This window comes from Salminus brasiliensis, chromosome 3, assembly GCF_030463535.1.
Source record: "Salminus brasiliensis chromosome 3, fSalBra1.hap2, whole genome shotgun sequence".
Lineage (NCBI taxonomy): Eukaryota > Metazoa > Chordata > Actinopteri > Characiformes > Bryconidae > Salminus > Salminus brasiliensis.
Window position 1 is genome coordinate 23,523,313 of NC_132880.1, and position 27,933 is coordinate 23,551,245.

Consider the following 27,933-nt stretch of genomic DNA (forward strand, 5'->3'; position numbering starts at 1 on the left):
CCAGCAGTAGAGCTCGCACTGGTCACAAACACGGAGCTGCGCAGCCTGATACAGCGGGAGAGGACAGGACAGGACAGGACAGGACAGGACAGGACAGGACAGGACAGGACAGGACAGGACAGGACAGGACAGGACAACTGACCTCAGCGGAGAAGCAGCGAGCACATACACACACCATCACATGGTTCACTGAACGCAGCTCTTTAGGGACTTCAATGACATGGGGGGCAGTTTGGGGTGCCACCGGTCGATCCCGCGCGACCCCAGCGAGCTGGGGCGCAAGCTGAGCGCCGCGTGCAACTTCAGCGATGTTTTGGTTAAGCAGCAACTACAGCTACAACAACAGCAGCAGCACCAGCAGCAGCAGCAGCAGCAGCAGCAGCAGCAGCTGCAGGAGCACCACCAGTGTCTGGACATTAACTCGTGCACCGAGGAGGAGCTCATGACCCTGCCCGGGGTGACGCGGGGTCTCGCGCGCAACATCGTGCAGCACCGCGCGCGCATCGGCGGCTTCAGGAGGGTGGAGGACCTGGCGCTCGTGAGCGGCGTCGGGGCGGCCAAGCTGGAGCTCGTGAAGCCGGAAATCTGCGTCACCAGCCAGGCAGGACAAGGAGGAGGAGGAGGAGGCTCTCCATCTTCATCATCGCCAGCAGCATCGTCCTCCTCATCCCCGTCCTCGCGGAACTTTACGACGCGGTGTAACGGCGTGAACGCGCACATCACCGCCAGCACCACCATCATCACCACCACCAACAACAACAACACCACCAGCAGCAGCGCCGGCGGCGGCAAGTCGAGTCCCACCGACAGCCTGCCGCCCGGGGGGCCGGGGCAAATGACGTCATCGCGCCCCGAGGTGGTAGCAGCGGCAGCGGCGCAGGAACGCGCGCGACACAGCAAGAAGCCGCTGATCCGCGTGGCCACGTGGGACCTGCAGCGCTGCTCTAGCGAAAAGGCCAACAACCCCGGGGTCAGGGAGGTGGTGTGCATGACCCTGCTGGAGAACGAGTGAGTGCTTTTTATGGTGCTTTTATTTGCCGTGCACGCGCATATAAAAAAAAGTGCATGCTCCTAAAGTGCCGTGCATGCTCCTCAAAAAAGTCCCATACCTGCTCCCAAATATGCAAGCCTGGGTGTAAGGAACCGACAGCTCTTCAGGAAAGTTTACGCTTTCTAGAAATCCATGCATCGGACGACACCGACAAATCTCCCCCTCAAATGCACCTGGTTCCTAGTTCTCCTCATTTTCTTTGTGCAAGTGATTGCATGCGCCAGTCCTGTATCTGCTTCCAATTGTGCTTGCCGGTTAGTGGTGGGAGCAGCTGTGGACCTAAAGGTTAGAGAGGTGGGCTTGGGACCAGAAGGTTGTTGGTTTGATTCCCCTGGACTGGAAACAAGTGGGACTAGAGGGTGTTGAGGTGCTCTAGAGCAGTGTTTTTCCTCCCTGTTGCTAGAGGCACCCTGCCCTGCATATTTTAGTGCTTTCCCTGCTCCCACCACACATGATTCAGCTACTCGGCCCATGAACAAGTCCTTTCAGACACGTAGGGGGTGTGTTAAAGCAGGGATTCCACTAAAATGGTCTCTCCGGGACCAGGGTTGCGAAACACCACCATAGAGCACGGCATCTAAACCCCTCCCTCCAATTGCTCTCTAGGTCCTGGCTAGGTGACTCCTCAGCACTTACTTTGGTAGGGCTGTGTATTGGCAAGAACCTGGCGATGTGCTACGGAGATGATACGGTCATAGTATTAAAACACCATCATATACATAAACACTTCGTTTTAGCCAATCAGAACAGCGGGATCTGAAGGCAGAGTGCAACAGTGCCATCTAGTGGTCTCAGTTTTAACGCAAGACAAAACGAACCACTGTACATCCCTACGCTCAGGCTGCCGGAGGTCCGTTTTGTTGCGCTGCCCGAGCAGGAGGATCTTCATCATGTCCAATCCCTGTTTAAAAGAAGTGCCGAGTGCCTCACAGACTGTGCCTTCTTCACTGCTGTCCACAGTGCAAAATCATGTCAACAAGTCCTGTGCTGTGCTGTGCTGACTGGATAACCACTTCAAAAACAGCTGCTAATCACGAGTGTACGACACACACATACGTGCAGGTGAGCAGCTTTGTTTGACTGGCAGTGTAGCACAATCAATACCATCAGCCCTGAAACACATCCACTGTACAAAGTGCCAGATCCGCCTCAGATAAGGACGAGCCGGCAGTCTGCTCTGGATGCGTGTGGACTGATGAAGGGGTTTTGGGTGGAGTCCCCCCCCCCCCTCCACACAGTAATGTAAGAGATAGTGGTGGTTGTGTTTGCTCTGTTAGCGGGTTTGCGACGGCAGCGATGGCTCCAGCCGGCCCTGCCTGTGTTTGAGTAAGAGCTAAAAACATTGACTCAAGTAAATGAGTCCACAAACGTTTCGGTGCATTCTCCGTGTTGTCCTCGGGCCTTTTCGCACATGAAGGAAGCTCTGCACTTCATTAACCATCACTGTTTGTGAGGAGTTTGCTGCGCTCTCCGTGTCCATGCAGGTTTCCTCCAAGTGGTGGGTGAATTGGCTTGGCTGGTATACTCATATGCTAGCGAATGGGTGTGTGTGGTAGCCTGTGATGCACTGGTGCCCTGTCCAATGGTTCCGAACCCTAAAACTGGATGAAGCGGTTAAGAGGATGGATGGGTGGATGGTTCTTCTATGGTATCACTCAAAGAACCCTTTGTAGCCCCTGTATTTTGTAAGTGTGTCAATTACCTAAGAGGCCTAGGAGAGGGCCTAGTTTAGGCTTAAGCCAAGACCAACGAGGCACCACTCAAATGACAGTGCAGTCATGTGTCACGCAGACGGAGCAGCCTCCGTATGGGGCCATAGATGAGCCATGAGTTAGAGTGTTCTCACTGTTATTACTGTGAAGCACATATCTGTCATAAACTAACACTCCGTGCCACAGCATTCGATTCACGCTCAGCATTATTACACACTGCAGCAATAGATGTCATATCTAGCGTAAGCCTAGCAACCTGGCTTACACGCAGCACGTACAGCAGTGATAAAACCAGACTTGCGTGTAAAGGCTAACACTTACCGTACATACTAAGATAACCAGGTGTCTGTAGTGTCACGCAAGTTCAGTAAACTTGGAGTTGCCTCCCAGTCCTAATGCCCTAATCCTAGGATATCTCGCTTGAAAGCTGCTACACGCTTAAAACACATAACTCTGCTGTGTCCTGGTCCTTTTCTTTGTCTTCTGATCTGATCAGAGTAGCTTGTATCGTCTGATACTGATCTGATCTGATCTTTGTACTTTTATATTTATATATATATATATATATAGATGAATGCAATGCAAAAGTTTGGGAGCTCGATTTAAATGGGTGTTGCTGTGAACAGCGAAGGGAGTCAAAGTTACTGAGGATGCATTTCTTTAATATTTTAAGCCATGCTACTTTTCAACCTCCATCTTTTACCTCTACTGTACTTACAGTTGGCAAGGCCTTTTCTCTAAATGTACCTTTTATTCATTGCGCCCAAAACTTCGGCTTGTTTTCAGAATGCATTTGTGACCTTGGGTTTTGTTGTTTTGTTGAAGACATAGAAATGGATTTTTTTTCTGATGGCATCAGTAATAATTTACGTATTCAGTCCAACACAGTGGTTGGATTTCAGTGCGACTATCAGGAGACACGTTTGACTACCGAGTGTAAATGCATGTGGCTAATTTTTTTATCCGGGTACAGTCTGAACTGAAACTAGTCAGACGAAGTGACCAGGTGTAAATGGGGTGTTTTTTTTTGTTTTTTTTTTTAATCTGGATAAGGCCAAGCCACATAAAACCCATGTGTAAACACACCCAAGACTTCACGAGGTGGTTGGAGACTCATTCAACAACCACAAATCCTCCCAGTACATGTGAAACACCAGTACTAATTGCTGTGCAACGAGCGAAGTTGCATATTCCACCCAACACTGTGATTGGATTTCAGTCCGACTACCCAGAGACTCATTTGACTACCCAATGCAAAACTAAATGCATGTGGTTAAGATTTTACAGCAGTAACAGGGCAGTGCAAAACAGCAACAAAGGACCAGCCATGGATCGAAGCTTAAAATAGTCGATACCTGGCCATTGTGCATGCAAATGTCTGAATCCTTTGTACCGGACCCTACGCAAACTGTGAAAATCCTGCCAGCTTCCTAGTGCAAAGTCCAGGCAATGACCGAGTGGGCCCACGTGTAAATAGGGCAGGTCATTTTCCAGAGAATTTTGCAGTGGGTCATGCCGTACCCCTTGCCGAAACCACGCGGAACCTTTCCTGCAGCCTTTCCGGCTTCATGCTAGATGAGTGAAAGGGCAACTACAGAAAAATGATGTGTGTAAACGGCTCATGACACACAGATCTTCTCCATCAAGGCCTGTATGAAAGGTCCGTTGTTCTGTCTCCTTGTGACCTTTGGCTTCGTCATGTGGTCTGTCCTGCACAGTCGTACTGACCACCGTCATGTGAGCGAAGCTCCTTATCAGCGTTTCTGCTTCTTTCACCTTTGACCTCCTCCTCTCCTCTGCTCAGACCCAGCTGAGCTGGTCAGGGAGCTCTGAGGTGTGACGGAGCTGCACTTTTCTCTGAGACGAGGCGGAAAAACACATCGGCCACAGTGAAGCTGCTGATGAGGGGAATGACCGCACTGCTTTAAACCATGCAGTCAGCTGACCGTCAGCTCAGTGCCGGAATTTAGCACACACAGCACTGTACCCACACGCATTTGTACACATAGAGAGAATGACGGCAAGAGGGAGAGAAAGGAAAGAGAGGAAGGTGGAACAGCGATAAAGAGAGAGAGGGATAAAGAGGTAAGGAGAGTGAATGAGGGAGGAAAGAGAGATGAGAGGTTGAAGGATGGAGAGGGAGAGAGTAAGAGAGGAAAGTGATTGAGGGATAAAGAAGGAAAGATAGAGAGAGTAAGGGAGGGAAGTGAGCGAGGGATAAAGAAGGAAGCTGGGGTGGAGGATGGAGAGAGTAAGGGAGGGAAGTGAGCGAGGGATAAAGAAGGAAGCTGGGGTGGAGGATGGAGAGGGAGAGAGTAAGGGAGGGAAGTGAGCGAGGGATAAAGAAGGAAAGCTGGGGTGGAGGATGGAGAGGGAGAGAGTAAGGGAGGGAAGTGAGCGAGGGATAAAGAAGGAAAGCTGGGGTGGAGGATGGAGAGGGAGAGAGTAAGGGAGGGAAGTGAGCGAGGGATAAAGAAGGAAAGATGGAGTGAAGGATGGAGAGGGAGAGAATAAGGGAGGGAAGTGAGCGAGGGATAAAGAAGGAAGCTGGGGTGGAGGAGGGAGAGAGTAAGGGAGGGAAGTGAGCGAGGGATAAAGAAGGAAAGATGGAGTGAAGGATGGAAAGGGAGAGAGTAAGGGAGGGAAGTGAGCGAGGGATAAAGAAGGAAGCTGGGGTGGAGGATGGAGAGAGTAAGGGAGGGATAAAGAAGGAAAGATGGAGTGAAGAATGGAGAGGGAGAGAGTAAGTGAGGGAAGTGAGAGGGATAAAGAAGGAAAGATGGAGTGAAGGATGGAAAGGGAGAGAGTAAGGGAGGGAAGTGAGCGAGGGATAAAGAAGGAAAGATGGAGTGAAGGATGGAAAGGGAGAGAGTAAGGGAGGGAAGTGAGCGAGGGATAAAGAAGGAAGCTGGGGTGGAGGATGGAGAGAGTAAGGGAGGGAAGTGAGTGAGGGATAAAGAAGGAAAGATGGAGTAGAGGATGGAGAGGGAGAGAGTAAGGGAGGGAAGTGAGCAAGATAAAGAGTAGAGAGAGGCTGAAAAGAAAGGGGTAAAAGATGTAGAGTGAGAAAGTAAGGGACAGGGTAGAAAGAGAGGAAGGGCAGGAGGGAGAAGGTCAGGACTGCTGTTATCCCTGTCTCTCTCAGCTGTGCAGTGTTTCCTGGTCGTACTGTGTTCTGCTGTTGATGACTGGGGTCACTTCAGGACATTGCTCCCATTACTAAAACAGTCACCACTTCTCATTAACACACACACACTGAGTTAATCCATACCTCAGGTCCAGGGGCAGAGCTTGCCCTTTCAGTATGTGGGTTCAAGCTACAGGAACTGGATAAAGACCAGGTGATGCTGATTGTGAAGGTGTGATCATTTAGACGTCCAGTTAGCACCACGGTAACTGGTTGGATATAATCGTCCATTCCTTATGGACCTCCTAGGATTTCTTTAATGACCTGAAGGGAAGACACCACACCCTGAACTGCCCAAAACATGCAGGCCAAAAGGGAAGCAGTGCATCAGCTGGCTCTGAGGTTACTGCAGGACAGCAGCACAAGCTCATTTAGAAACGCCCTACAGTAACCCAGCACACACATACACTCACACTCCCTCTCGCACGCTCTCTCTCTCGCTCTCTTTCTCTCTCTCGAAGACAAACAGTCTGACTCAGTTCCATAACTGTGGTAACTTTGCCTGTGTTGGTACACATGACTCTGCGTATCTGCTCCCAGTGGAGTATGTGCGATTATTGAGGGGGGGAGTAAAGCTCACTGCAGACTCAAGCTTCTGCATTTTTGAGTTTTGGACAGGAAGAACGTTAGACAGAGGGGTCAACCACCAGAGACCACTAGACAGGCCGACACTGATAGACAGACTATTAAGCAGATAGACTAACCTAAGACTAGTCCCACCCTGTAGCACTAGCAATGCTCCCGTCGCTAGGATGGTAAGGACCACCCAGAGAGAACGTGGCCAGTTGTGCTCTCTCAGACTTCAGCTGCTGATGGCAAACCAACCTGGCTCGACTCCCTGGCCATAGTGCCATAGTGACCGCAGAACCAGACTAATCAGTTTGCTGTGAGACACCTGTAATTTCTTCATGTTAAACTTTACAAGTGTATGAATAACACTGCAAACCTGTATGGGTATGAATCAACGGCCTTCGTTGGTGAAGCAGTCTAATCTGCCCTCGTCCGTAAACCCCACAGATTATGAAATGATTAAATCAGTGTGTTCCTGTTCTTTCAGCCACGGCAGACGGGAGGCAGCCAGATGAAGGAGAGTGTAAATGTTAATGGGTGTTATTACTCTGTGTGGGGTGGTCAGCTTGATGTGGCGCAGACCTCGGCACGAGTCTAATGGATCTAATGTGTGTTTATAGCCACAGCCTGCCCTCATGAATCATGAGGAAGATTGCAGCCTGCTCTGTTTGGATTATGAAGCTTTTAGGAGTTTTAAAGCCGCAAATCAGCGAAACTGAAAATCTACACACATTACACACACTCGCCTAAAATGCAGTTGATCAGCAAAGGCGTGTGTGGTGTCTGAGGATTCTTCCTTTCTGCTCCTAGAGGCTAATGTACTGTAGATCACAAGAAAGTCAAGCTCACACCCCACCGATTGACATGGTCTGGCGATTATGGTCAAACTATTATGGGCCGATGTGCATATCTGTTCATTTTCATGAGCGGATGTGAACAGTGATACACAAACGTTTAGAAAAGCTAGAAACAGTCATAAGGAGAAATCACAGCGAAACGCGCAGTATTGGGGTAAATTTGGTCATTTTACCAGCTGGAATTCACCCATCTGTACAAATTATACCTTGGTTAGCCTTATGGATCCCTACCCCCACCCCCACCCCTCCCTCTATTGTACCGAACTTATACCAAGGTCCAAACCGCAGTGTGAACCGATCTCTGACTTGTGTGTACCTTTGCACCTTTACTGCTGTGTGTTATGATGCCTCTACCATGTCTGCAGGTATGCATGCAGGCCGCTTTTGGGTTTGAAGGGTCATCCTCTCATCATTTTTTCGAACAATATCTAGTTTGTATGATGTAGTTGCGATCCAAATAGAATTACCTATACAGTAAACTTTACAGTAAACCATACAATAAACAATGAGTGAAGAAATCTACAGAAATTAGCAGCAATAAATGCAATACAAATGTTTCTCAGTGGTTGAAAAATTAGTGGGTTTTGTTGTTGTTGTTGTTGAAGAGACTGTGTTGGTGCCTATGGTGGGGTTTGTGTATGTGTGTTGTGCCCTGTGCTGTTTTGTAGAACACTGCTGACTCTGTATATTTGATATTCAGGACTAAGGCCCTGTGTATGTGTGTGTTTTTGGACCAATGCTTTGGGCCACCAAATCCAAAACCAGGGGGTCAAAATTGAAAAGAAAAATCGGTGGGATTCCCATTAGTCTCCTGATTTTGCTCTGTGTGTGTTTGTCTCTTTATTGCGGTGTGTTCTCCAAACCCGTCTGACTAACATCTCTCACTTCTCCTTTTCCGGGGGAAGCCGCCTCATGCTGATAGACATCTTTACACCAGACTCATGCTCAAATGCTGAAATACCTTTTTTTTTTTCCCCCTTCTGTTTTTTCAGACGTGAAGTAACCACATGCTCCTCCATATCACACAATTGTGTGGCTGTATTTTGTTATTTAGAAAAGCACAAAGATCGAATGGGGACTGGCAGATACCCAGCATAAGGGTCCTCTCCTCGGATCGGGATATCACTGATGTACCCAATTAAATCATTAAGTCACCCCTCACCAATAGCACCAGGCTGCCCATCAGCCTGTCCTTTATGGCGTTGCTCTCCTGGACTCAAAAGAAAAGCTGTCACGCTTGCAGAACGGAGGGGTGAAAGTCTCTTATCTGGTGACCTCCTCCCTCGCTGGGTCCTGCCTGTATCAGTGTTGTGTAAAGTGGATTTGTAATGGTTACGTAACCCGATTCATTTCAGCTGTTTTTAGGTTTTCGGTTAAGGAGGTGATTTGAAGGCCTGCCAAGGCACGAGGCTCTTTAAGCTGTACTGCTGATGTGTTGATGGGTGTGTGTGTGTGTGTGTGTGGGGTTCAGTGAGTTCTTTGACACACATTGTTTAAGGTTTAGAGGCTTATTGCCTACTTTCTGAGTAATGAAAGCACAGCCTGAAACCCTGTGCCTCAGAGGTTGGAGGAGTCCGTCTTTAAGGAGTTGAAATGATGAGGTCCAAACGGTGCAGACACATGTCCCCAGGCGCCTGTATGTGCAGTATGTGCGTTTCTCCCAGGTGTAATCCTTCCTCTGGCACTTTCTCTGTTGTGCTGATGGGTGGAGGCCAGCTGTTCAGTTAGACTTTACCCTAGTCTGATAGAGCTGCTTGGGTAAGTGGAGCCAGGAGTCCAGGCTGCAGGAGGAGTGCATTCCGACAAAAACATGGGAGCGTTCGCAAACAAATATGAACATATCGCTAGTAGTGCTGGGCGATATGACCTTAAATCAATATTATGGTTAATTGATTTTTTTTTTTTTGTACACCATCTGCAGATATGTACACGAAAACACTGGATATCAGCACTGGCATAGAATTCCTACTTCGGTGCATCTCTAAAGACCCCGATAATGACACACTGCCCACCTAAAAATCCACCGTTTAGAAGGAACTTGAATTAAAATAAATAGTAATAAACCCAACATGAACCTGAAATGACACTTTTTGACATCATCAGCTTAAAAGCTGCTTAGGTGGGAAAAGTATTATAATGTAGAGCTGGGCAATATGGGAAAAATTTATATCACGATATTTAATAAAAATTATAATATGTTTAAAAACTGCTATCCAAATACGCTCTCATGCCAAGTACACAATATCCACAATACACTCATAAAAGCATATTGTGTACCATAACAAAATTTATCACGATATGATAAAATATTGTCATATTGCCCAGCTCTATTATAACATATAATAAAAGGAACCGAATTCATTTAGATTCAAATGAATCAGTTCAAGATTCATTTGATTAGAGGTTCTTGTCCAGTCCTACAACATAAAAGAATTGTGCACGTAAAGGTAAAACTGTATCATCCTAGGGACGCACAATAATATCGGAACCGTATCTGCCGCTGAAGATACTTGCTTACTAAAATAACAGCATTAGACAGATGATTCAAGCGGATAGTTGATGGCCACAGAGGCACAGAATGTTTAGGTGATGCTGGACTACTGCATTAAATTGTCTGCATTTTAAAAAAATGTAATACTAATTTTAATACATGTTAGACTTATTTGTAATTCTGAACCAGGTAGATTTAGTAGCGGTTCCTACCTTGTCTAAATGTTTATGTATCACCATTTACATCTGCTTATGAATCCACATCAGCCCACAGTTCCCATATTTGCTCCCATATTTCAACTAGGGCTGGGCGATATGGTTAAAAATAGTATATCACGATATTCAAAGACATTTTCACGATACACAATGTTTGTCACAATATTTATTTATTTTTTACTTATAATCTAATTAACCCAGTTTAACTACACTGCTTGTAATGAAACCTGCAGCTGATCAGTGGTTAATAAAGTATTAACCATATCCTCATGGAATACTATGTGTATCACTAAAAATATGATACAATAAATTATCGTCAAATTGCCCAGCCCTATTTTCAATACATAAAATGTTACAAACCAAGTCATGGCCTTGAAAATGAAAACATGATCCGATCTGAAAGAATATGCATCATTCCACCACTTCCACCAGTTCTCAGGTTTATGTACTTCATTATTATTATCATCATGCAGCAGCGTGACCTGCAAGCGACTGAGCCTGAAGCTGCAGATGGCTAAAGGAATAGTGAAACTGAGAGTAAGTAAGCTGATGATGTCAGAAAGGTCAATTTGAGGTTCATGTTGGGTTTATTATTTATTTATTTGTTTCGTTTTAATTCAAGTTCCTTCTAAACGGTGGATTTTGGGCAGTGTGTCATTGTCTGGTTCTTTAGAGTTGCACCGATGTAGGAATTCTGTTCCGGTGCTGATATCCAGTGTTTTTTCCATGTACATATCTGCAGATGGCGATACATAAAGATTCATAAAATGTAGAAATTGGGTTGGATCAGCATACATACAGAGAAACTGAGCAGTCTACAAATGAAGTAAACTGAATAAAATGCAGGTATGTGTGTGCAGTAGTGAACTCTTCTGGATACATCATTAGAAATACATAATTTAATAAACTAAGAGTAAAACGTGTGGATTTTAAAATGTTACATTTTTTTGCTGATATTATTCTGATATCAAGGTGCAACCATAATAAAACTACAGTACCCAAATACCTTTTTACATTTATATATTAAATATATTTAATATTACATATATTCAAAACACATGAAGCATGAATTCCACTTCCCGACTGTAGGAAAGCCCAGGAGCAAGAACAGGCTATTCTCGCTTAATGCTGCTGAAACCGTGAAATTTTTAATTTCCAAAAATATTAAAGCTAGTACAGTTTATCGAGACATGTTTGGGACATTTGTAAACCTGTCTGTTTGGAGGCGTGTAGAGGAACCTGAAGTTAATATCCTGCTGTGTGCTCCCTGCTAGAAGGCCGAGAAGCAGTTCTGGAGAAACAGCTTGGTGTTTATCATGAGTTTAAATATTGACCAGGTTCCCCTCGTGCTGCTGTGTTTGCGTGCTGAGCATTATTAGCATCATTGGCATCCTGAAGTTTCTGTCCAGGACCGTCTCCTGTCTGCTGCTGCTGCTGCCGCTGCCGCCGCCACCGCCGTTTACTTTAGGGTGGGATGGTTTGGCAGGTGGCTGACGGGGAGTTATGCAATTCTAATAATAGTAGCAGTAATAATGCTCATGAGCCTAAGGGCACTGTGCCCAATGTCAGGCATGGGCTAAAAGGGTAGAAAACCACACAAGCACTGGGCTGCGTAACTGCGATCTCTGCTGGGATGGAGCTCCATTCGGTGCATTTGGGATGAGTCGGGGAAGCAGGACTAATCATCCAGCATCTCAATTATGCTCTTGTGGCTGAATGAATTACTAATAATCTCTTCCTTTCTCTCTCCCTCTGTTTAGCATCAAGCTGTTAGCGGTTCAGGACCTGGCTGATCGTGAAGCTCTGAATAAGGTATTGTTACTGTATATATTCCATCTCATTTCTGAGCTCTACAGTCCCTTTATGAACAGTCTATAATGTCAGTCTGAGCACACTCATGTCAACTGTTAGCAATTCCAGCTGTTTTCTTCTGGCGGGAGATTCAGTCTGGATGATTCCAGGTCATTTTTCTTGTAGTTATGAGTCGTTATACTGGAATTCTGTCCTTTTCACAAGTAGAGAAATGATTACACATCTGTTGTGATCACTTACAGCTCCTCAGTAGGAACTTGAACAAGAGGTCAGTGATGCTGACCTCAGAATCACTCCAAATACACCCCAAAATGAGAGCAATTAGGAGCTCCATTGTACGGACAGACACAGAAAGCTCCAGCATCACTGTGTGCTGGGCCCCAGAACATTGTGGGGTGAGGAGGGGGGGAACGGGGGGAACGAGGGGGGAAACGATACAGGGCCGTCAGGGCTAGTTTAAATACTGCCTGAGAGCGAGTGCTCTCGTCGTAGCAGCGGTAGCAGACCTCTACTCTAAACTCTCAGTTGAACCCTTCTGCATTATATTCAGCATTTGCCCAAGTGGCTGAAGCACTGATGATGGAGCAGCGCTTTCTTTGTGCTCTCTCAGCAACCCACAGCCCATCAGTAATCCCGGTCCTCCCAATGGCCAGTCCCTGGGCTGGGTTCTGGATATCGGGATACTCAGCCTTTATCGAAATCTGGACATCAAATGCCGTGATCAAATCAAGTTGATGATTATTAGGGATAATTCTCTTGCCAATTTCAATAAAACCGTGGGTCATTAATATGAGCTGATCTTACCAGCTGAGTAATTGTTATTTATTGACCAGATGGTTGATTAATATTTTATAGCTTGCATGATTTTTATGGTGTTATGTAAATTTGATTAATCCCCAGTGCTGTGACTCACATCTTCCCAAGGGCACAATAAAGTATATTGCGTCGCATCGTTTTTTATCACAATAATAATGGTAAAGTAATTAAGAGCGAGCACTGTCCACCCTTTTACCTGCTTACACCCCTTTCTCATTCTCGCTTTGTTTCTCTCTTTTCGTGCTGGTCCGTCCAGATTGCAGTTCTTTTGGCTATTTCGGGACCCTGTTTGGTGTGAGCTGTGTAACTATTCGGCTGTAAATATAGAGGCACTGTGTTCATGCTCTGGACGCTGGCCTTCTGTGGAAAAACCCACTGACGCAACATACAGTCCCCTGTGCACAAGAAACATCCATAATACACATCCCCACGGTTCCTAGATGATGGGATGGATTAGCTTTTACTGCAGCGTGTCCATTGACGGACCGACTGACTGACTGACTGGAGCGGAGTTGTGGCCTTTGTTTAACAGGATATAGGACAAAGGTGATGACAACCCCCTCCTCCCTCCCAACCCCCTTACTTGCACAGTGGCAGTCCAGCAGCATTTTGGTGCCATATTTAGAAAGCTAGCTTACCTTACTTTGAAAGAACAGGGGGACTTAGCACTTGCTGGGTTTGCTATTGCTACTGAGCTACCTACATATAGCCTATTTTCTTTATAAGCACCCATTAAACCAGTTGGCAATGATACTACCATGCTAATTTAGCTGAAACTACAGTAGCTCCCCTAAGCAGTTTCCCCTGGCAGGGCCAGACTAAAGGCCCTGTGTTGTATTTTTCCAGTGAATTCTAAAAGCCATGAAAAACCTGAACCTAAAGCAAGTCTCTGAACAGCGCTGGCGCAATCCGTAAATGTTTTTGGACACCCTTTTACTTGGTATTTTGGAAATGAGGTTGGGTGGTGATCATCCAGCATCCTGACCTCACTAGCGCTCCTTGCTGAATACCATCAGATCCTTACAGCAATGCTCCAACATCTAGTAAAACTGTGGAGACAATTACTCCAACGAAATCAGGGTAAACCCACATATACTTATATTGCATGAGATAAAAAAACGTGCACTGATTCGCGTAGAACCTTACAGCCGGGAAGCATGATGCCACCGAGGACGCCAGCACTCGTTACTAATGAACAGGTGCTGTATGGGAGGGGAACACGACAGTATGGCTGATGATTAGAAAATGGTCGTTCACAACTAACAGCTCTCCTGGAAGGGATAGTTTTGGGTGTGGGTGGGTTGAGTAAGTCTGACCTGTTCTGGTGCTGTCTGCCCGCAGTCTGCTGCTAAAGTAGGTCAGCATAGTGTGTGTGTGTGTGTGTGCGCGACTGTGTGAGGAAAAGATCAGAAGGCTGCTCCACATGGAGGTGTCCCACATCCCTCTTTCCTCCCATTGCCGAGGCCTCTGTTAAAGCGCTGTGTGTCTGTTATATATATATATATATATATATATATATATATATATATATATATATATATATATATATATATATATATATATATATATATATATATATATACTACACACACTTTGTGGGCAGTGGGTGCATATCCCATCGTCTCTCGCCAGCCATCTTTTTCTGTGCCTTCCTGTCCTCAGACAGTCTGCTAATTATTGTCAGCTTTAACATTTTGGTGCATATTATCATATTTCCAATACAGGACATAGGTGACCTATTTTTAGTGTATTTTAGTGTACACTCTTAAAAGGAAAGGGTCCCTCTTTCACTGCATTGCAGACAGTGTAAAGTGTCTGTGTCTGTGCGCCAGATTTCAGGCTGCATGTTCTGCTTGCCCTTTAGTTCAGCAGCGGCGCTGAGCTGTGTGCAGCGTTTCCAGCATCTTCTCACCCACTTCATATCAGGCGCAGAGTGCAAAACCGCCACCAACCAAACACTTCATCGTTCGTTCACCGCATGAAAGCTGTGTTATCATCATAGTTGCTATGATCATATCATCATAATGATATGCACATTTGCTGACCGATGCAGGTACTTCTCCTGAGATTTGGGGTCTAATAATATTATTAATATATTAAGCTCAAATAAACAACAGCAACTGTCAGTTTGGAATAATATACATATTATTGGAGCACTGTGTGTGTGTGTGTGGGGGGGGGGGGGGGGTGGCACATACATCCACTTATTGATGGCTTAACAAGGACTTATTGCGTAGTTGTTGACATTGAGACGGGCTGTAAACCAGAGGTGGAGTGAGGGGAACTGAAGAAGGCAGAATGGTTTGATTAGTTGATGAATAGATAAATAATCATATCCAGAACTTTGGCGCTGCTTCGTGTGGCCTGCAGAAGCTTAGCTGTCCTTCAGATATGATTGAGTACACACATGGACACACACATTGTGCTATTTGTTTAAGAAAACAATAGAAATGGCTTCATAAGGACTTAAGGATCAAGTTCTGTGGCCATTTCCTCATCCTAATGAATGTAGTAGCTGGACATGAATCCTAACCCTTTTAACTGTTTGCAACTGTTCTGTGCATCGTTTTCCTCATCCTTTTAAAAATGAAGGGTTTAATGAAGTTTAATAATAGATCTGTTGTTCACTGTTCTGTTCTTCCCAGTCCATATAAACACACTGTTCTGGATTCACTTCTGTTCTTATGTCTCAGTTTCAGGGTCATATATACTCCCCGCACATCCATGCAGATGTTTTAAGGAATTTTCAGGCCGGACAGGCTTTTAAATGAGGCACAGTTCAGGGCAGCCAATCTGGACATGCATCTCGCAAAGAGCTCTCGCAGGCCCTGGTCTATAACCATCTGTACTAGGGCTGTAACTGTACTTGTATCAGGCATGATATGATACATGAGGCTGCATTTTTGTGCTCAGACGCACAGAGAACACAGGGTAAACGCTATTAGTAAATGAGGTAATTTCACAAGCGTGCTTTCCACTCGGGCAGAGCTACCTCGGGATCATGAGGTCCAAACCGCAAACCGTGCGAACCGAACTATGATCTTTTTATGTATCGTTATACACCAGGTCTATACTCATACCAGCATACACAATCAGTATACAACCATGCCTGTTCATATCCACACCAGTCTATACTTATCCATGCACAGTCATATCTGATAATATTAGCTAATCTTCTCAATGTGGTGCCTAGTTATGTTAGTGTGTGTAATAATTAGTCTGGTTAAATTTATCTTTCTGCCTTAAAGCTTTTAGTTTAGACTCATGTTTTGGTAACCATAGTAACCCTCTGTTTGTGGTGTAGCTGTGGTTCTGCGGTGACGAGCGAGTGTCGTCTCCTTTCACAGTAGGCCTGTAAGTTTCCTGCCCTGAGTCATCACTGTGCCTCTCGAGGGCAACGTCAGTGTCCCTGTTGCATGTGCACGCACACGCCCCAGACTATCCGTACCATGACAACAAAGAGTGAAGTTCAAAATACTTCCTGAAATTGCACCCTCTTGTCCTTCATTAGCGTTCAGTTTCAGACCACAGAGCCGTATTTCTGGGAGGTGAAGCCACTCATAGCCTAGCAGTGACACTGGTGTGTGTGTGTGTGTGTGTGTGGGTGGGTGGGTGTGTGTGTGTGTGGGTGGGTGTGTGTGGTTATAAAAAAAATTAAAAAAAACAAACAAAAAAAACAAAGCAACACAGCTATGTTTTATAGTGGAAGCACAAGGCAGGTGTTTTCAATAAAGTGGCCAGTGAGTAAAAGCACAAGGTGTAGGGGTTTCTAATAAAGTGGCCAGTGAGTGGAAGTGCATAGGTTGGGGTTTCTAATCAAGTGGCCAGAGAGTGGAAGCACAAGGCAGGTGTTTTCAATAAAGTGGCCAGTGAGTGAAAGCGCAAGGTGTAGGGGTTTCTAATAAAGTGGCCAAGGAGTGGAAGCACAAGGTGTAGGGGTTTCTAATAAAGTGGCCAGTGAGTGAAAGCACAAGGTAGGGGTTTCTAATAAAGTGGCCAGTGAGTGAAAGCACAAGGTAGGGGTTTCTAATAAAGTGGCCAGTGAGTGAAAGCACAAGGCAGGTGTTTCTAATAAAGTGGCCAGTGAGTAGAAATGCCATAGGAGGCGTTTTTTGTACTTTTTGTGTGTGTGTGTGTGTGTGTGTGTGTGTGTGTGTGTGTGTGTGTGTGTGTGTGTGTGTGTGTGTGTGTGTGTGTGTTTGAGCACTAACTTAAAGAGATTCCACTGCTCTGAATCATTGCTACTAAAAAGCCATAACGGGAACACATCTGCAGCAAACACAGTTTAGTTGGAATACATCCTGAATCAAGCCACAGTTTAACTGGAAGTCTCACAGCACTGAAAATAGCAATGCATTAAACGATATGTTCATCCACATATTTCATTAATTCACAATTGAATTAAGCAAACGTACTGCAGAGATGTCTAAGTGCATGCTTTTTAGAGCCTTTCCAGACTGAAGCCTTTGGTCAGCTTCCTTTTGGATGGGGAAATTCTTAACTTGTTTACATGTTGTGCTTTTTACTAGAAGCTCTGATCTGCGATTTCTCAGGAAAAAGGCATTTCCTTTGCTTATGTTCAGAGAGCACAGAAGTGGGTAGAGTGACATGAACCCATGCTGCAGTGAACGTTCTGTTGATTTTTAATAAAGCATGTAGAACAGAAAGCAGCCTGACCAATCGATCGGCTCAGAAACTGGGATGTGTGTTGGACTCTGGAATTAGAAATAAAGCACTAAAGCTCTAGAGCTGATCTGGTCTGTGTTTTTTTTTTTTCTGGGAGGTGAAGCCACTCCTTGCTTAGCAGTGACACTGCTGTGCTTTATACACTCGTACCAGCATCACACACACACACACACACACACACACACACACACACTACCATTTGTGTCTAATTAAGTGGCCAGTGAGTCAAAGCGCAAGGTAGGGGTTTCTAATGTAGTGGCCAGAGAGTGGAAGCACATGGTTGTGGTTTCCAATAAAGTGGCCAGTGAGAGAATGTGTGCAGTAGGGGTTTCCAATAAAGTGGCCAGTGAGAGGAACCCCAGGTAGGGGTTTCCAATAAAGTGGCCAGTGAGAGGAAACACTCGGTTGGGGTTTCTAATAATGGCCAGTTAGTTCTGGAGGATATTGGACACACTGGAAGGGGGGATGGTGGTGGTATGTAGGGAAATGGTATTGGATATCTGACCCAATAACTTAAAACTGGCACTGTGACTCAGAAGCAGCGTAAATGAGTTGTGTTCTAATCAAGAATATGATGGTGATGATGGTTTTCACTGCATACTTCTGAGTATTTTAGCCATGGGACATCCATCAAAATGACCACACTTGCCTTAATTTGCATGACCACGAACACCCGTCATCCATCAATCCTTCAAATCTTTACCAAGCCTTGCGAACACTGTGTAACTGTATACCCTTTATGAAATGCCAAGCTAGTTTTTAAATAGTTCTACGTCTTTACTGTACTCTAGTAGAGGGTCACCACCTCCTCACCCTCACTTACAGGTAAATGTCTGCATGTGGGTTTGCCAGCAGATCCTCTGAACGGCAGGCTGTGCCAAAGCACTTCTGCTGTCATCGCTGACATTCGGCTACAGTAACTGAGCCTGCTAACATAGTGAAAACTGCTGGGCAGCTGGCCATCGTTTTCCCATTTTCAGGTTTAACTCTGTAGGCCTTTTTGGGGTTTATTCATTCATTTTATGGAGGCTTTTGGGAATGAAAGACTTTTATTGGGAAAGGATGTCATTTGTTTATCACGTATTCACTCGGTAATGGAATCTAATGCTTTCAAAGCAGCGGCCCTGTCCTAAATCACCCAGCCGGCTCCAGGTTGAGGGGTCCTACTTTCATTCTCTTCCCTCTGTTCTTAAAGGAATAGTTTGGTTAAAGATTAGGTTTACGGTTTCTCTCCTTAGCTGAAGCTGAATGTTTATTATGTCGGAAACCACATAAGCCAAGTAATTTGGATGGTATTCGTTGTACAAAGGGTCCTGGAGTAACTGTAATACTGTGTTTCACTAGTTACATCTGGCCTGATTTTCCAGCAGATCTAGAATCTCATCTAATTTTTTCATCCCATTCTCATCCCATTAGCCTCGTAGCGCCACTGCAGAAGTTCAGGCTGATCTCACGATTACAGCAGCAGAGAGAAGACCCTCTGGGTACCTGAGAGGGAATTCGCTGTGTGAGCTAAGTATAGACCTGCTTTGGTCAGAGGTTATCGAAAATGTCAAGTGCACTGCTCAAATTGCACAGCTCCTGTGAGCCATGCACAGAAGCTTCTAGATCAGTGTTTCTTTGCCAGATGTTTTACATAATTGTCCCAAGTATCCAGGACAGAGATGCTTAGCGTAGTGACCAGTTCTCAGTTCCAGTCTTGGGCTCCTCATGCTAGATTCAGTTGCATGTGTGTTTGCAGACTGAAGTGTGTGTACATGACCGCACTCCACACACTCCACTCCACTCCACATGATTACGTTGAATTTGTAACCACTTCTGAAATTCCAAAACAAATCAGCAATTCGGGGACACCTACCTTTTTAATGCCGTTTTATTAAAGTCAAAGTCTCCTTTAACTTTATATGACTATATTAAGAGAATGTGCAAAAATGTCACAGTGCAATAATAAAGGTCTAATAATAATGGAAGCATGGAGCCTTCCTTTATACAGTGATGGGAAACATGGCAGCACACAGAAAGCTCCTCCCAGGCTCTCATCTCACTGATGTCTTCGCTGGGGTGGTCATGATGTGCTGTGGTTTTGGGGGGAGTGTATTTTTCAGGAGACAGCTAACATTAGCTAGTTAGAAACTTCTGTATTTCTGTGTTCTTTGTATTTGTGAAGACCGCAATCCAGCCTTTTGTTTTCTGTTGGCTCATAAGTTTCATGCTAAACGATCACAGTAACTGTCAAAAAAAAAAAAATGTCTAGGAAAAACTAAACAAGCTCAACTAAAATGTGTCTTAGTTATAGCCAGCCATGCACTCATAGTCAACCAACCCAAATTGGCTAAAGTGTGTTCTTGTTTTCAGACTAGATCAATGCATATATTTCTAAATAAATTGAAAATAAATGTGTTTTTTCTGAAATAGAAAACTTTGACATAAATAAACAGGCCTAGTTTCCTCTTTAGTGCAGCCGCCATAGTTTCCCTTTTCAAAGACCAGGGCCACCTCCTTCTAATAATGTATTGGTGGATTCTTTGACCAACCACGGGTTCCTTGAGTGTGGATACTTGAGTCCTTTTTTAGTGTTTTGTGTTATTGTTGTGTACTTGTTGCAGAATAGAGAACATTTGTCATGTCCGTATTTACCACATAGTGGTTGGTGTGGCGCAACAGATAAAACCACTAGCTGCCATGAGCTATTACACCATGTGGGAGACCAGGGTTCGATTCCCAGTCTGAGCGTGCTACACCAATACGAGTCCTTGGGCAAGACTCCTAACACTGCATTGGCCCACCTCTGTAATACAAGTAACCTTGTAAGTCGCTCTGGATAAGAGCCTCAACTAAATGCCGCAAATGTAAATGTATTAGCTTCTACGTCAATGGGCCGTGTTAGCAGTCAGGGTTCCCAATTTGGGGATTCCTATTGGTTGCATGACTGATGGGTGTATGACCAACGTAATGCATGGTCAGACACCAGCTTCCGGCAGCGTTCCTGAGAAATCTTAGCCCATTCCTCATAGGCAGTGGCCTCCAATTCACTGATATTCTTGGGTTTGCTGCTGCAACTGCTCTCTGCAAATCCCTCCAGAAATGTCCTATGGGGGATCAAGTCAGGTGGCTGTGACTGCCACTCCAGGACCTTTTCTTAAACCAAGCCTTGGTGGACTTTGAGGTATGTTTGTGCCCCCCACAAGAGATGTTTTCTCCTAGGGTTTCCTGATTCTTGATTGAATCAATCATGCTCTTCTACACACTGCAGGATTTTCAGTGCCAGAGAAAGCAAAGCCACTGTAGACAGGATGTTCATTTCAGCGTATGCTTCATTCTTCCTCCTTTAGACATACTTTAGACATACTAGTGATACTACTTCCTCCTTTAGACATACTACATAAGCCTGGAAATGTCCAGTTTTGTTTCATAGCTCCACAAAACACAACTTCTGTGACTGATTTTGAATGGACTGGAATCCAGCATCTTGTGCTCTTGGGACAGTAGAGGTGTACAGGCTTGGAGAGCATCAGCACCTATTATGCTCTTTACTGTACACAGAGAAACCTCAGTGTCTGCTGCCACCAAGTTTTGCAGTCACTCAAAGGTTTTTGGCCACCTGCCTCCTCTGGAATCTGGTGGCAGCCGGTGATAGCTACCTATTTCTGCCACATCCAGGTAGTTTAGCCAGTGTTCCTTTAACTTTCCCTGCATTTGCTCTCTTTCTGTATTCTTTTCCTTGTTAATAAAAAAAAAGTGTATTGGTTATCTCAGATAATGGGACCATACAGCCTGTGGATTTCTGAATGTTTCTCAGTGAGTTTCATGTGTTTTGAGATCTTTTGTAATAGATCCTTCTCCTCTTTTCTTTGTTTCTGTCTGTGTGTTTGTCTTAGTTTTGCACAGAGCTGAATCAGCCATCGCTCTTTAATGTGCGCAAGTGGAAAAGCCCTCGAGGAGTGTGGAAATGCTCTACTTCTGAGAAACCCACTGCAGAGTCCAACGAGGTAAGACGACTAGCACACACAACAAAACAGAGCTGCCATAAATCGCGCTTGTTCCAGCACAATCTACAGCTAATCCATCAGGTTGAGATGTGAAGAATTTGGAGGCCAGAGCAACACCTTGAATTCATCCTCATGTTCCTCAAACCATTCCTGATCAATGTGTGCAGTGTGGCAGGAGGCATTACCCCAGCCCTCCAAGGGGTGTACCTGCTACACAGGCTTGCACACAGCAGGTGGAACTGTGCTGTGTGTTGTCACACATTTCTCCCATAACCATCATTAAGCATGTCTGTGACTTGAGCCTCAGTAGTTCTTTTGTCGGATCAACCCAGAAGACACAGACCTCCTACATCTCCTACATTTAATACATAGATTACGAGAACTGCATGTTCACTTACCATTGAATACATTTCCCAGACCTTCACATGCGCCACCTGTTACAAGATAGATCAGAATTATTCATTTCATCTAGTCAATGTTTTGGCTCAATCAGTGTAATCTGCATAAACACTGCACAAGATCATATCTCCTGATTAAATTCTAGTTCTGTTGTATTACAGCGACTGTTCCAGAATACTTGTTGGTTCAGGCCTAGAATTAATGACCTACACACATCACACTTCATGTAGCCTTATGTAATCTCACACACACACACACACACACACACACACTGACTGACTGACTGAGGAAGACCCCTCTTTCTCTCTGGCTAAATGTCTAACGGTGGAATGTCTAGCGGAGGGTAGCAGACACACATACACATTGAACAACATCATAATGTTTAGACAACAGAAGAATGTCTGTGCTGTTGCCAGTAACAGTAACGTCCGGCTAAACAGAAGATGTTCTCTGGCCTCTGGACTGATAAAGCAGTGTTTACACACATGCCAGAATGTCATGTGATGAGCTTTAGCAGGTGTAGGTGCTCGCTGAGCCGCTGTACACCCAGCCGGCATTGTGCAGGTACTGGAGGAAAATGAAGCTCGTGAAGTTTGGTGCAATAGAATTGTACCTTTTTTAACCTGTTTACCTTGCAATAACAGCGTTTTGATGGTACACTGACTGGTAATGGGGAGAATTTGTTGTTGAAAATTGTGTAATTCTGCATAACTAGAGTCTGTGCGCTCAAAACACAATAAAAAATATTTACTGCAGTGAAGGAAAAGTAAATTATACTCCCCAACCAGAGAGAGAACTCGGGATCCCCAAATTTTTCATAGGGCTGCTTTAATGCAGTTTAAATTAAGCACTCCATCTCCATCTCTTAGTTTAGGCTTTTAGTTTTTTACCAAAATAAGCAGTACACACCAGCCACAGCGAGTTAGAAACGCAGCTGCAAACATATAAAAGTATGTCTAATATACACCAAAACTTTTAGGGCACAGTTATTTACATTTTCTCTCAACCTGCAATTTCTGAACGTCATAGGCCCAATAGACGTCAGCCGAATAGGCCGCAGCATCATATTTCAATACACCAGGTCTTAGCTGTATTTCTCTCTGAAAGAAATGAATGGGATTCTCAAAAATTGCTGCCATCTCACCCTGTGGTAAACATCACACATTCCAAACCCAGACCGGAAACCTCCCCAAACTCCACCCAGACAAACCAAAGCGAGCTATGTTAAGTGGAGTTGGAGATGCTGATGGTATGTAATAGTGTAAAGTTAATGGTCAGCTCAGAATGCAGGAGTGTTAGCCTGCTATTAGCATGGATGTAGCAATACTCATATTTTGGCCTAACTCAGTGTTTACTGCAGCAGATTCACTGACCAGCAACTACAGGTCGTCATTGGTCCAGAATTAAAGTAGGCTGTAGGGTGGTTAGCCAGGTGTCAGATAGATTAGACCGATTTTAGTTGGCGTTGACTGATCTACTACATTTAGGGTCATTGGGGAAAATTTGGGGTGCCTTTAAGAAACAAATGGGGGAAAATAGGCTGTTTAAGACTGAGCTACTACATAAGAAGACTGGGATGCTGAGGGATTAGTATAGATTGCACTAACCAAAATAGTAAATGTATTAGCATTATTTCAGTCTAGCGCTTATAGCCATGAAGCTAGCAGTCGCTAACAGTGTGTTAACCGTGTGTGAGTGTGAAGTGTCCAGACATGTGTTATAGTCCTGAGCAGTGTGTATTCTTTCCTTACCCTTTCTTATCTAAATAGAGCATCAACTGCTGATCCACCTACACACAGTGGCCTCCAGCAAAATCACACACACAGTTCAGAGGTCAGAGATACTTCATGCTGTCTGATCGCTTGGCATCTGCAATAGTGGCCTACCGCTATTGACGTATTTAGCCATCCATGCTCCACCCGCAAATGCATCCTTTCATAGTGGCTGTGGAAGGATTGAGTGTCCACCAAACACTGTAAATGTAAATGCTGTAGGTCAGAATGCGCTACTATTCACACATCCAGAGGAAATGCAAATACGATCTGATAGCCGCTGTTTGTGGAAGGCAGTCAGAAACCACACTGCGTTCATTTCTGTTCAGGTTAAAGGCCTCAGCAGCTCCAGCGGTCACAAAAATCTCGGCCCAGGTTGAACTTCTGTGGTTGATGCGGGTTTGAGGGACTTTTAGAGTCGTCCAATCATTGTCCTTCGCATCCTTCCACTATAGTTGGGAATCTTTTAGTAATTGTGATTTGCAAACTACACAACTGATCAGCGACACAGGGTCACAAATGACCAGATCTTTCACCAGGAGGAACCCGGAACGAGTCTGCCTGCTCTCTAAAACAGCATGCGAGAAGTTATGCGGTGTTGTATAACTCCACCCTCGTCTTGTGCGGCCATTGGCTGTAGCTAGTCCCTGCACAACACTTTTCTCACTACCGGATATAGAGTCGCCAACAGGTCCAGATTTTAAACCTGCTAGATATTTGTTGGGTGCTTGCTGTGGTCACTCTACGAGTCGTTCACAAATGGTGACCAAGCCAGCGACTACAATTTGCCTCATACCTGAAGCTTTTTTAGTGCTGATCTCCTAAAAAAAAAAACCCAGTTGGCGACTCAAAATCAGAGCCAAGCGTAGTGTAGTGTGAACCTGGCATAACCTGCTACTATTGGGTCTTTGAGCAAGGCCCGAAACTTCTGCAGCATGGCTTGCCCTGCGCTCTGACTCTGGCTGTCCGAGCTTTTCTTGTACTGTACAAGTATAACGACAATAAAGGGGCTTAATTAACTTTATTGTCTTCAGCTTTCGGGCAGTTGTAGAGAAGCTGCTTGCTGTGACCACGTCCTGAGTACATAATTCGAATGCAATAACGCCGAATACAAGCCTTTGGGTTGTAACTCATTCACTCACTCGCTCCTGTTTAGCAGGCTGGGGATTCTCCACAAGGAGGTGCTGTTTATACTCAAATGGCCTTTGGTGCTTTACACCAGTGACCCTGTGTGTCCTTGTTTATAGTTATGTATTATTTTGATTTATTTATTCATTTCTCTCTCTCTCTTTGATGAGTATTGTACAGCATATTATAGCTAATCATATGCAAAAACCTACTCTGGAGCAAGTTAGGCGCACAGCTTAATTTGCCTTGGCAGTACAGCCCAGGAAAAAAAGTAACTCCAAGCTAAGACCAAAAAAAGGTTGAAGTTAGACTAGGCAATAAATCAGGCTAATGTGCTTGTGTGTGTGTTTATGTTGTTCTATGCAGGGTTCAGAATATTCCGGGTTCCTCTGGGACTCCTCGGCCGGTATTGAGCTGAAGGACGCCGTGGTGATTGACAACGCTGCTACTAATGGCAATGGGAACCATGGCCAGACTAAACCGTACCTTGCCCACTTTTACGTAAGTGCCAGCAGCACTGGCCAGAGAGCATCATGACTAACCCTGACAGTGATGGATTTTTATGGTACTCCTAGACTCATTGTACCAGGCAGAGCACAAACATCTTATTACAGAAACCGGTATAATACCTCAGTACTGTAGTTATTAAGATAAACTTAGTTATCTAGGGAATAACATTTGTTAGACAGTTCAAATTATGACGAATGATACTTGTTATAAAAAAAACAACAATAAAGCAATAACGATAGCTATAATGTTTTTACGAGCATTGTTGCATAACTAATCGAGAGTCGGCTCAGGCCTATTAGGCGTATCTTATCAGCTGGATGTCTTTATACCTATTATATAAGAATATTGTGCAAGTGTGTGGATAAGATATCTTAAGCTAACAGCCCTCTCCCTGTTTCTACAACGGCAGATCGGATCATCGGAGCTCACCTTGGTGAACGTTCATCTGAAAACTCCGGCACTGCCTAGAGAGCAGAATGGCCGGAAGCACAGCTCTGACCGGCCAAAAAACCACAGGCTGAACTCCACCGTACAGGACACTCTCAGAGGTCGGTCTGAAGAACGGAATCTTTCATTAGCCTGGAAAATATCATAGGAAATGTATTGCATTCAGTCATGAGAGCTTCGGTGAGGTCCGGTACTAGGGTTGGATGATTAGTTCTGCTGGTTTGACTCATCTCAAACCAGAAGGTATTAGATGAAGCTCCCTACTTCAGTCCCACTGCCCCACAGCCCAGTGGACGCATCATAAAGCATAAAGTCTATATAACATAGCGTTATACAGTCAATAGTCACAAAGTCGCTGGTCAGTAGTCAGCATGTACTGTTGATGAATGTGCAGTAAAGTTACACAACACAACGCAACTAGACTTTCTCTAGTTCTATGGATTTCTGCAGTTCCACCAGCATATTACCTGATTCAGCACACATACACACACGCACCCTATATTCACCAATCATCTAGAACATTAGCACCACTGAAAAAGCAAGGAACATGGGCAAGCATAAGGATCTGAGCCACTTTGACAAGAATTTGCCGAATTGTGATGGCCAGACGACTGGATCAGAGCATCTCCAAAACATCAGACAGGTCTCCCTAGGGCTCATTGACTCATAACTTCCAGGACTTAAAGGATCTGCTGAGCGCCTACAGGGGTCAGAGTGGTCAGATCTATTGTGGCGGTACAAGAGGGACCTACTCGGTGTTAGGCAAGTGGCACTAGTATCATGGCTGATTGGTGTGTACAGTTGGACTATAGCAGGCACAGCGCTACAGAACTGAACAGAGAGGGATTCTCTTCTGCAGGTTTCTGTGCCTTCAGAGTTTCACATCTTCATACGGTGGCACATTGCTTCCTCTTAGAGGCTTAATTGGCCAATTCGCTCCTTGTAAGTTGGGAGCCAAACAAGCACAATGGAATCAAACTAAAACCAGAAAATGGAATTAGAAATTTAGCTCGAATAAAATGGAGCTGAAGGCAGGATACATTCTCTCTCTCTCTCTCTGATCTGTACATAAGTATATAACCATGCTACAGTTATAGATTCGGATGGGTCTTGGAGTTGTTATGATTCATGTATAGCAGCATTGCCTTAAGGAACCCTTAAGGGCTTCTTTTATACCAGTCCCTGAATAAGAAACGTTCCATCTTCTCATAAGACCCTGTTCTCCGGCTGTAGGGGTGAAGGACGTGTTGGTGTTGGGCGGTTTCGGGCTGCCCCCAGACAGTGCCGAGTTGGACGCTCTGAAGAAGGAGAAACTCACTGCCCTCCTGCCCCCGTCTGTCTACACCAACATCAGCACCAAATCACCACAAGGCTCCTCCGCACTGGACAACATCTGGGCCAGCCGCACAATGAAGAAGATCTACACAGGTGGGTGTGAGTGTGTGTGTGCCTCAGAGAAAGTGATTCCCCGGTGACCGTATACTTTAACCTGTGAAGTTTGTGGCTTGTATCAGTGGTTGATGGCGTGTTTGTCCTGAGCTTTGAAAGCAGTAGTGAACGGCTGCTAACGTGAGCACAAGCTTGTTCTGCACTTTCCCTGTGCCCTAGGAATTGGATGGGGATTTGAGTGTCAGATATGCTTAATTAGACTTATTTAGATCTAATTAATGGTTATTAATGGTCAAAAAAACTTGCATAGGAGCCTCTCATGAGTCAACATATCTGCCATAATGTAAATGCCTTATGCCCTGTGTGTTTGTCTGTTGCCCCCTGTAGGTCAATGCTCTGTTGTGAGGGAGGGTCTGACCAACCCATGGATCCCTGATAACTGGTCATGGGGTGGAGTGGCCTCGGAGCACTGCCCGGTCATGGCCGAGTTTCACCTGGACGTGGTCGCGAAGGAGCCGCTCCAAAACGGCAGCAGCGTAGCCGTGCTGGAGAGGGACGACATCATGCCGAAGCACGAGCGGTGACCTTAGATATATTTGGGGACAGGGTCATGGTGTTTGGACCGTGGGTGACCTGCTGCAGTGTCGCAGTGACGTCACTTCGGGACTGTTCGGGAGTGTGTGCGTGAACGGGCGAGAGAGAAATGCACAGAGACTGCCGCTTTTCCAGCTGCTGTATAGAAGAAATCATGTAGCACTAAGTTCTTTTTAAAAATAGAGAAATTCTATTAAATCAGATATTTAAGTATAATGAGAGATTTATGTGTGAATGTTGTGGGAAATTACACACGTGCCAAAAAAACTTTTTTGATGAAGTGAAATAAAGCAATACAGAGATATTTA

The 27,933-nt window shown here is 45.0% G+C and overlaps 1 protein-coding gene across 1 annotated transcript; it reads left to right on the top strand.

Moving 5' to 3' along the window:
* On the top strand, positions 1 to 27,933 carry eepd1 (endonuclease/exonuclease/phosphatase family domain containing 1). Its single transcript, XM_072675619.1, has 7 exons — positions 1 to 1,008; positions 11,844 to 11,895; positions 21,276 to 21,386; positions 25,052 to 25,186; positions 25,605 to 25,743; positions 26,876 to 27,070; positions 27,419 to 27,933. Exons 1-7 carry the CDS (start codon positions 221 to 223, stop codon positions 27,613 to 27,615), a joined length of 1,617 nt encoding a protein of 538 aa, XP_072531720.1. The 5' UTR covers positions 1 to 220; the 3' UTR covers positions 27,616 to 27,933.